General features: G+C 45.7%; 1 protein-coding gene across 1 annotated transcript; it reads right to left on the minus strand.

Annotated features, from left to right (window-relative positions):
* Nucleotides 1-4,356: 4,356 nt before the first annotated feature.
* LOC119331684 (protein CUP-SHAPED COTYLEDON 2-like) lies at nt 4,357-6,990 on the minus strand. Its single transcript, XM_037604847.1, has 3 exons — nt 6,911-6,990; nt 6,256-6,773; nt 4,357-5,381 (listed from the first exon to the last, which is right to left on the minus strand). Exons 2-3 carry the CDS (start codon nt 6,742-6,744, stop codon nt 4,779-4,781), a joined length of 1,092 nt encoding a protein of 363 aa, XP_037460744.1. The 5' UTR covers nt 6,745-6,773; nt 6,911-6,990; the 3' UTR covers nt 4,357-4,778.
* Nucleotides 6,991-10,800: the final 3,810 nt, after the last annotated feature.

Here is a 10,800-nt window from a genome sequence, read left to right on the forward strand (position 1 = left end):
ATGCAGCTGGCGGCCATGGATGGAGCTGTTCCGCGGCGGGGGACTGATGGAGATGATCGATCGGGCGAGAGGCTGTGTATTAAACCTGTATCCCCCGTCACGTACCACCCGTCCGTCCGTCCATCCATCCATCATCCCTCTCCTTCCCCTGGGATCCAGCAGGAGACGTCCACATCTCGTCGGCCCGCCCGTCACATAAAATATTACTCCGCCTACTACCACCACCCTTGTTAGCACTGGTACATTGTGGCAGAGGGAGGGGCATGGGCATGGAGAAGTGACGGCTGGAATGGACGGATGGATGGACGCATGCATGCAAAAGCGGGGCAGGGAATCATGCCGCGCCAGGGAAACGGCCGGGTGGACTTTTAACTCATCGGGTTACGGAACACCACCACTTCCGTTACGTGCATGTACTACGCACAGGCAGGCCGCTGTAGCTCGCTCGATCTTCCCGTCTTTGGCCGTCTCGCGTTGCCACTTGGCCAGCCGCAAGGATATCATCTTTCATCTACGTACGTCGATGAATACGTCGACGCTGTTCAAATTCAATAACATATGCAGAAGCTTTAGTTAAGGTTTGCATGCACGTACGTGCTGCTATTTTCCTCTTGGTTTCATGTGCATAGCGTTTGTTTTCGAGATTACGGAAAAGAAGCTCTTCGAATCCACCAAATGTGCATTGTGTTTGTCGTAAATATGTGGCGAACGTTCATATGGTGATGGCATCACCACTTGATATATTCGACATACTAACTTTTTCACACACAACAACAGATGCTCTTGGTCGTCTAACCGACCGATCTACCACTGAGCTATTGAAGAATAACAGACTTAAGCTGACTCCAGTTCTTTGGACTAACCAACCACAGTGCATGAGATTTGGTGTGTGGTGGTAAGGCCGTCTCTAATCCTTCCCTATAATTTAACTCCCAAGAGGTGTTAACTCTTAAGAGTTAAAAGCATGGTTAATAATACAGCCAACAGTCCACAATTAGAGGTTCAAATATGTACTAGTTTATCGATAGTTGGCCCACCTTACATCCTTACAAAGCGTTTTCGGTCTCGTGTTGCAGCTGGCTACTAACTAAGAGGCCGCTTCTCTTCTTTCCTCCTTCTCTCTCTCCTCCAACTAAATAAAGATATATTAGTCTATTTTTTGTAGCTTGCTTATGTCATCCTATTGTACTTGCTCTAAAAAAGCGAGGACTTAAAAATTGCTCACCAAATCCTCACCTCAATCTTACCTCCTCAAATAAACTAGACCCAACATGAAAGACTCTCTCCCTCTCCTTTGTCCTTCTTCCTTCTCCCTTCTCCCTTCTCAGCAACCAATGAGGACTTCTAAACTGTAGATGTTTTCGAGGAGCTACCGAGGGCCTAGAGTATACAATCTGCAAAGGTAATTTGACATAGGCTCACCGAGCACGACTTGCGAGGAAGGGGGTCATCACAAGCTGTGAAATTCATCCTCCGTGGACCACGATTTGGGCGATTCTTTGCCGAATGGGTTCGTCTCATCTTGGTTCTTCTTGTGGCACGATGTCATGGCCCGGTGATTCACCGAAATTGACGATGGCGGGCAGCAGCCATGTAATTTCTCATGTGTGCATGCTTTTCTCTTGCACATACTTTTTGTAGGTGTTGGTGTGCATGTGGTTGTGCTCTAATTGTAGCCAGGCACGGCAGGGAGGAGCGCAACCGTAGCCAAGGACAATGGGGGACGAGCATGGCAATGGCCAGGAATGACGGGGAAGACAAGAAATCGAATAATATCTCATCGGAAATGCCGAATGTTGGCGGTGTTGCACGCGAGGCCACGTACCTGCAGGGTGAGGCTTCGGCTTGGAGTCTCGCCATGGGGGAAACTGATGCTTGAGGAAGCAGACAGAGTCGCCCGAGGGAGATATTTTTAGGGAGAACTTGTTAGGCTGGTCAAATTTGAAGTGTCTTCGTGTGGAGTAGTTCTCCTTATATTATTGAGGAGTTAAGAATTTTGAGAGAAAATTTATATAGTGTCTAACTCCTCAAAACAGGTGGCGACGTGTCGTTTGTCATGCCACTTTCCTGCATCATTGAATCAGTAGGTACTAATATATTTCTTAGCGGTCATTATGTAATAATAGCCGACAACACTGGTTTGTTCAAGTCCTATAATTCAAGGTATCTAAACACAAATGATAAGTTATAGGATTTCAGGTGAAGGGTTAAAGATACTCTAAGAATGGTTAAATGGCAATGTGAACACATTGCAATCTTAGGCGCGAAAAAAAAATCCCAGAGCCAATTTGTGACGAGAAGTGCTATGCGCACGACAAACTTCGGACGATGCACAAACGAGGATTAAATCTGGCCAGACATGTGTATGATTGAACAAGTCGCCGGCGGCTGGATTGTCATGTCGTCCATAAATCGTGCATATGTATCATGCATGGAGCAGTTTCGATTTGGGATAGAACGCGAGTCTGACAGAGTAGATGAAAAATGAGAAAGATTTTTGGCTCGTGGGTGCATCAGCACAAATGATTAAAAAGATTAGAAAAACTATTTTGCAGCAAACATTTTTAGTGTCCCACATACGTGCAAACTTTCATGTAAAAGAAATACTCATAAAGCTCCAGGCAAATAAAAAGCCAATGCTTCCAAAAAGTTTGTTTTAAAAGTATGTTGGAGGGTTGATTTTGTTTTAAAAGCGTGCAGCTCCAAACATGGCAGCTGCTATTTAAAAAAGCATGCAGCTCCCGCAAAAAAACATGGCAGCTGCTGAAAATGTGGGAGTAGTATTGTTTAGCACGCGAACATACGGCGCCGTGTCACGCTGCGCCACGGCCTGTGTGCGCCGTGTGCGATTGGCCGCGCGGCCGCGCGGCCGCGCGTGCTCTTTCACGGTGACGACTGACGACATGAGCTGACATTGGGAAGCATCAACGAATCAACCGAGTCCTGACCCGAATAATCTGAAATTTTAAGGGCTCCTTTGATTCAAGGGAATTCAATAGGATTTTTGGAGGATTGAAATCTTTTGAAAGTTTTCCTACGTTTGTCCTTTGATTCATATGATTGAATTTTATCGGAATTTTTTCAATGGAATCTTTTATACTACATTTTATAGAAAAATTAACATCCACTCTAATTTTTTTTTTTTGCAATTTCTTTGCTTTTCCCGTTAAATCAAACGCTCTTTTCCTATTTTTATGGATTCAAGTGGGCATGACACTCTAATCCTATACTTTTTCTATTCCTGTGTTTTCAAAATCCCGCGAATCAAAGAGGTCCTAAATATACTTACCCGATTAATTATCAATATGTGAATGTTATACTATATCTGCCTAATAGATGTGACTTATGCTTATTATTGTACTGGTTTGTTGGGGGTAGTATTTTCCTGCCCTAGTGTTTGAAGTGTGCTTAGCTTATTAATACTTGCTCATTATTTATGTATAATAATTTTAGCCCAGAAGCTCCCCTCTCTGTATTTACGGCGCGGATCTTTTGGTCTCAGGTGCCAATACACCTTAGTTGAGATTTTTCTTTAGAAATTGCTTAAAAAAATTAAATTTTCCTGAAACATTTTGGGAACAAACATGATCTACTATTACACTCGTGTGAAAAGTTTCGCTAAGGAATGACTCTTTTCTTTATCGTACACAGTAGGGTAAAACTCTAAGGAATGACTTTCATGGTATTCTAGGCAAAAGAAAACAAAATCCACACTATGTAAAAATACTACACATTTTTGGAATTCATAATTTTTTTGGGTCCGAAGTCATTCCTTAATGAAACATTTCTTTATTCGAGTATAACACTAGATCATGTTTGTTTCTAAAATGTTCAGAAATTCACGACTTTTACAATTTCTAATTTTTTTCAATTCAGGTGCACATTGGGACTGAGACCCATTGGGGTATTTTCATTGATATATTTTCTATTTTCCCTACCAAAATGACTAATAGTTCACGGAGTTGAGTGAAAAATACTAATATACATTATTATTTTTCAGAGTTTAAAGCTTGGTAAGCTTGGAGTATCATTGTTAGTTTCATTAGCAAGCTTCAATTTTTATTTTTATTTTGCCAAAGAGTTTGAAGTTTGGTACCGAAACTACAATTGTATCATTGTTCATTTAGACTTGGAAGTTTGCTTATCCTGGTTTTTGCCATTCTATGCACTTGGTAAAGTAATTTAGTACTATTGGTAAAAGAGCACATTTAAAAAAGAGCACATTGATCATGTTGCTCTTAAATATTTACTACTAGAGTTACTCTAGCACCCAAGTCAACAATGGGTTTTTCAATGAAATAGTGGCGTGGACAAGAAAAGCAAGCATGCATATGCTACTGCATCGTTCCCACATGATAATAAAGATACACATACATTGATCTCAACTAACTAGTAGTCTCATACAGTCGAACCGGTACACATCTTGATGGACTTACTGATAGCTAGTCTGATACACCATACGACTAACAAATTAACAATACATGAACTATAGGCATACATAGTCTGATACAACATACGACTAGCTAATAATCAACTATAAATTATAGGTAACTTAGCTAGTGATCCAGTACATGGCTCCTGAAGTCGTGTGTCCTGTTATTACAGTAGGAACACACGACGATCAGAGAGCATAAATAATCGAAACTTACTGCAGCTAGCATAATGATCGATATAGCTACGTGCTTAGCTAAGGACACATGCATCTAAGCAAAGTGATAAGCAGGCTAGAATGAGAGAGCATAATCAGCACACGATGAAAGGCATGCATGCATACTGCTCTAGAAGCCCCAGCCGTAGGCGCCGTCAAGCTGGCCAGGGCCCACGGCCATCTGCGGCGGCGCGCGGCTGCCCTCCAGCTTGATCTCGTAGCCGGAGGACGGCCAGTGCTGGAAGGCCCCTCCGCCGATGCCGAGCAGGGAGACGCCGGACTGCAGGCCGCCTGGGAGGAACATCGGCAGGCTGAGGTTGTCCGCCGCCTGTACCAGGCGGGGGGCCTGGAAGAAGGCCAACGGCTGCTCGACGGCGAGCGTAGCCGGTTCGTACTGCCCGATGCCGAGGAGGGTGGCATCCATGTGGGCGGTGGAGAAGCAGGGCACGAGCTCACGGCAGTTGCCGGCCGCGTTGTTGTTGTTGGCGGTGGCGCCGTAGGAGCTGCTCTCGCCGTCAGCGGCGGCTTGCGCCGCGGCCAACAGCGAGCTGGTATCCGGGAGGTGCTGGCGCGGCGCGGACGAGGCGGAGGCGCCGCCCCCGCCGCCGATGGAGACGGAGGTGGAGTCGGAGAAGCACGACGTGTCGCCTGCGCTGCTGAGTCCGTAGCGAGCCTTGCGGGAGGGGGGCACCGCGCCTGGCTTCACGAAGATCTTCGCGATCACCCACTCATCCTGGATATATACATCAACGCGTGAGCAAAAAGTGCTGAATATCTCACACCGTCGACGACGTCGTTGAATGCTACTACGAGCCTACGAGTTCTACATTCAGGTGCATGTTACTGGGAGTAGTATTATTTTTCTATTGTGAAAAAGGAACATCGTTCAAAAGTTAACTCTTTATTTAACCCAACATTTTCCAACCTCCACTTGTCCATTTATATTTTCATTGCCTATGATCAAATGTCACCACCTAGCATTTTTACATGACACCAGCGAAGAACATTAAAACAACAGCTATGAAGCAAGTAAGCCAGACTTCATCTCTGAGTAAAAAAAGAAGGTAAAAGAGAGAACTATCTGATGCATGAGATGAATGTAGAATGGGTTCAAGAGAACGCAGTAAAACACCCAAACATGGCATGCATTTACGCATCTGTAGGAATATAGTAAGCTGTGCATGCACTCGCAGCATGCGCGGGCAGTCACCGGCCAAGAAAAGATTCGTATACCTCTGCAGCAAATCTTTCACTGCACTTAAGCCCCTCGCTTACCATATCCACGCAATGCAATCAGCATTGCAACAGGCACACGTACGTACAGAGCCTGCTGCTCCAGCACCTCTAGTCTACTCGTCACTAGCTTAGCTTATCCTTCTAGCTCGTAGCCATGACTTCACACGAGAAACGTAAGCTCGCAGGTAGCAAAAATCTGCCCTAAAAACCCCCGTGACTTTACACCATTGCATCATTGCCGCCAGTACTACTACCACTACTTCCCCGGAGAAAAAACAGTAAAAATCAGGCGGCATAGGCGATGAAAAATGCAGATCAATGCTAGTGGAAAGGAAGATGAATGAGGTGATTGAAGATGGAATGTAGCTGACCCTTGTGGTGTTGTTGGGCAGGAAGTGGTAGGCGTAGACGCCCTCGAGGCGGAACTCGTGCATGACCCACTGGGTCTTCTGGCCCTTGGGGGCGCGGCCGCGGTAGAAGACGAGCGTCTTCTTCATGCCGACGAGCGCGCCGTTGCGGGCGCTGCGGATCTCGCGGTCCTTGCCGGTGGCCTTCCAGTAGCCGGCGCCGGTGGCGCGGTTGGTGCGCAGGCCCGTGGGGTACTTGCGGTCGCGGAGGCTGTAGAAGTACCACTCCTTCTCCGTGGTGGTCTTGCAGGCCTTGTCCGGCAGCTCCCACGGCTCGCACTTGTTGAGGTCGATCTCGGCGATGGCGCGGGCGCCGGAGAAGCCGCAGTCCACCACCTTGCGGAGGAGGTAGTAGGTGATGAGCTCCTCGTCCGTCGGGTGGAAGCGGAACCCCGGCGGCAGATCGCCGCCCCCGCCGTCCAGCCGCATGCCCAGAGCGCTGTACCGCTCCATCCCGGTGCCGGCCGCGCCCTCGCACTGACCTGCAAGCAAGCGTGCGCGCACCATTAATGCCGGAAGCTGCAGAACGAACGGACCCAGCTGGGCTGAGCGATCGAGCAGCGCAAGGGCCAAAGGAATGGGATGGAATGGAAGGATCAGGGCCAGTGGGAGCGTTTACCTGTGGCGAGAGAAGTGATCGAAGAGGGAGTGGTGGTGGGGAGGGAGCGGCTGTCTCGCTGGTAGCGGAGGCGCGCCCTTGTTTTATAGTGCCTGATGGCCGCGTGGTTGGGGGAGGTGGGTGAGGGGGAGTAAATGTGGGATTCGACGAATCGGGGAGGGTGTCAGCGGCAGAGGCTGCCCTTGGCCTAGGCGGGGCCCGGCCATGGGGGAGGGCTTGCTTCGTCGAGGGAGAAGTGGTGGTGCTGTGCTGCATGGAGCACTGTGGGACTGATGGAGCTGAAGCTGAGATCAGATGAGACGACGAGATGAGATGATCAGGGACAGAGAGATGCAGCTGCAGCTCCATCGATTGCTTCCAGCAATCCATCATATGCTCACGCGTCGCCCTCTGTCGCTCGGAGCTGCGCACGCGCCGTGCTCTCCTACTTGGCACGAGGTGGATAGCCTTGGTTGGGGTCGGGATTTTATGTGGAACGAACGAACAAGGCTAATCATGGGGGCGTGTTTGGTATGATGTCACCCATCGCTGGAAACAACGCCAACTCTAGTGAGGCACCGTCTTCGTTTCCTGCATATGCTAGCGCAAACTTCAGGCATCCGAGATAGGGAGTATTTAGAATTCATCTAGATGAGATATAATTTGGTCTCATTCATTTTGAAAATAAGAACAAATACAATCCACGTCAGCATAACACATTTTATAGCATCACATTCAATGGCTATAAAAGGTGAATGAGACCAAATTATATCTCATCTTAATGAGTTCTAGCAAAACTGTCCGAGAAACCATTCAAAATGGGAATCGTAACATGGTCCACTGGTCCGAGGAAAGAGCTGAAGGGGTGTTTTTCTCAGGGGAACCTGCTGCATTTTACTCTATTTGTTATAAGTTCACTGAGAACCTCCGACGCAACAATATCATGAGTCCAGAGAATTTCAGAAACATGAAACCATGCTTCACAAAGCTTATTTAAGCAGCAACTAGTGTAGAACCCTACTAGGAAGACACACATATCGCACACTCTTGGACCGAACTATGTACGATCCATCCATCGCAAATGGTAGAAAATTAAACCGTTTGAAAGAAAAAGATATGTGTGCGAAGGCCGATCCACCAGGCACGACTCAGAAATGAGATGCGTGTGCGATATACAGTATACAGTTAAGTTAGCGGAACTATTACGATGAGCGAAAATAATGCAGACGATTCCCCAACTCAAGACATGTGTGTTGTACGGCATACAGTTCACTCGACCGGACTGTTACGATGACTGAAAATAACACAGATGATTTCCCAGCACAAGTTGTTTGCCTTACGGGCAAACTGTAGCTAGGAAGAGATTGTCTACGATTGTGGGAATCATCACACACGTGTTCCTTAGTTGAACTGTTGGTGATGTGACTTGCTTTGTCCGCGGAATAACAATATATATACTTATAAAACATGATTGCATAACTGAACAAAACATCCATTGCATAAGTAACTAAACGTCACATTGCACACCTCAATGCATAATTACAAAAACTAGGAAACGATCATCGATCATCTACCACTTTTGACTTCTTGGCATGATTGCCACCGCGGGTGCTATTACTGCCCGATCCCTAAGTGGCAAGGGGGAGGAGGCATGTCCTTATGTCAACGATCCGCCTATACATATCGTATCTTGTGTAGACATATTTGGCCGCGTAGGTGAGGTGGTCGAAGTCTAGTTTGTCCTCGCAGATCAAGTGCCAGACACGCTTGTTCTTGATGTCTTTCTTCATGATGACATTGAAGGGGTCAATGATGGCCGTGGCAAGGTCGGCCAGGGATCCTGCTTCTTTCCATTATCGATCATCTTTTTTTTGACTATATACTGCAAGGCAACAACCTCACAGCTCTTTATTCAATTAAACAAAAGGAAACAAAAGTCCTGTACAAGTCCTTTACAACAAAAGAGGAAAAGAGAAAAGACTTACTTACAACCCAAACAGGGCAAGATAGAACTAACTAGGGGAGGTTAGAAATCCAAGTGAGAAGGCTATCCTTGAATTTACATTTTATCCTATGAGAGAGCAGAGTCATGTCATGAATAAAGTTGTGTCTCCAAGCTCTGAAGGTAGGCCATTCATTCCTAAAAACCTTGCCATTCCTTAGAATCCAGATATTCCAAGCAGCTGTAAATACCACTTCAGTGAAGAAATTATACCCAAAATCCTTCCTAGCCTTTACTGCCATGTGATAAGTAGTCATCCCAGGCTGAGGGTCCCAGTTTATCTACAAATAATTCCAAACTCTGAGGTTGAAGTTGCATGAGAAAAACAAGTGGGTAACATCCTTATGGATGAGGTATGGACATAGCACACAGGAATGATCTTCCACATGCCAGTGTCTCCTCTGAAGCATATCTCTAGTATTCAAACGATCTCTTAACATCAACCATCCATACATTTTAATTTTCAGAGTGCATGAACATTTCCAAATCCAGTGGAAAATAGGATCAACAACAATGTCTTGGTGCACATGCACATAAAAAGATTAGGTCTGAAGCACCCCTTATTGAAAGGCCAGATCCAGGAATCATGTTCCTGAGAGCAAGCATATCCATTCATCATTTGCTGCAGACATTCCAGCTCATTAAACACTTGGGTAGACAAAGGAAGATGCAAGGCTGAGAGGAGCTCCTAGGAGAGAACATCAAAAAATGAAAGTTGTCCATCAATAAAAATGAAAAAATCCTTGGAAAATTTTGACTGATGGAGGAACCATTACGCTCGACAACCCAACTATCAGCCCAAAACATTATAGACCTACCATCTCCCAACTTTGGAGATGCCAACTGACAGTATTTGTGTCCTAATTTGAACACATCACGCCACCAAAAGGACCCACATAGGCTGGTAGTATGGGGGACAGAGTCATCGAAATATGAATCTCGATGAGACCAATCCAGATTATCGATCATCTTAAATAGCTACTAGATGTTGAAGAGATTCAGGTAGGAAATGTCCGAAGTAAGGAGCACCTTTGCATTGTTGGCGGTGTCCACCATGGCGAATACGTAATCAGGGCTATTGACAAAAATTCCAAAACTTCGACAAAGCCTCATGTGTTGGCAAACATAATAGAAACAAAAAAAATCGCCCTACGATCACCCGGGAACACTATGAAGATACATAAACAATTTGGATCATGGTATTTACCCAATTTTCCCTCCACCTCTTGCCTTTTAAGGCCCGTTCATATTAAATTATATATAAAAACCTCCTAACAGTTACTAGAGCCTTTTATTATTAATTTAACATCATCAGCAACATTTTTCACATATATAATATTTATCGGTAATACCTGGTATTGCTCGATAAACTCGGAAACCCTTTCAGTTACCCCGAAATGCTTCTGGTTCCTCTCCGAACTATTTCTAATATTAATGAAAAAATTCCACAAATAAAACCATGATAATCTCGTCCTACTAACACTCGGCGGAAAATGATCACATTAAGCTTGTGACCCTGTAGGTTTGGTAAAACATAGACATGAACAAAACCCCTTCGTTCAATGATCGATAGCTGAACCATGGACGTCCATATCGATCCCTATGATTACAAGAATGACATTCGAGTGAACCTATGGTCATCATGTTGATGTTCCCTTTGCTTCGTGATACTTTACAAAACCTAAGGCGAGATGTGTCGGTATCCTCTTGAGTCAAACACATGGTCACTATACTGGTCTTCTTGTTGCCTGTTTTGTTCTTCTTTCTCGTTGACATGTTCCGGCATCCCCGTGTCGTAGTCACCTGTGTCTGCCGACGCACCGAGAGGGCCCTAAGAATATCTCTCCATTGTAGGAGGAGCAAATTTCACTCTTTAGGTATCGAGTCTCTTGTCAAACTTTTCAATGAA

This window comes from Triticum dicoccoides, chromosome 7A (assembly GCF_002162155.2).
Source record: "Triticum dicoccoides isolate Atlit2015 ecotype Zavitan chromosome 7A, WEW_v2.0, whole genome shotgun sequence".
Classification (NCBI taxonomy): Eukaryota; Viridiplantae; Streptophyta; class Magnoliopsida; order Poales; family Poaceae; genus Triticum; species Triticum dicoccoides.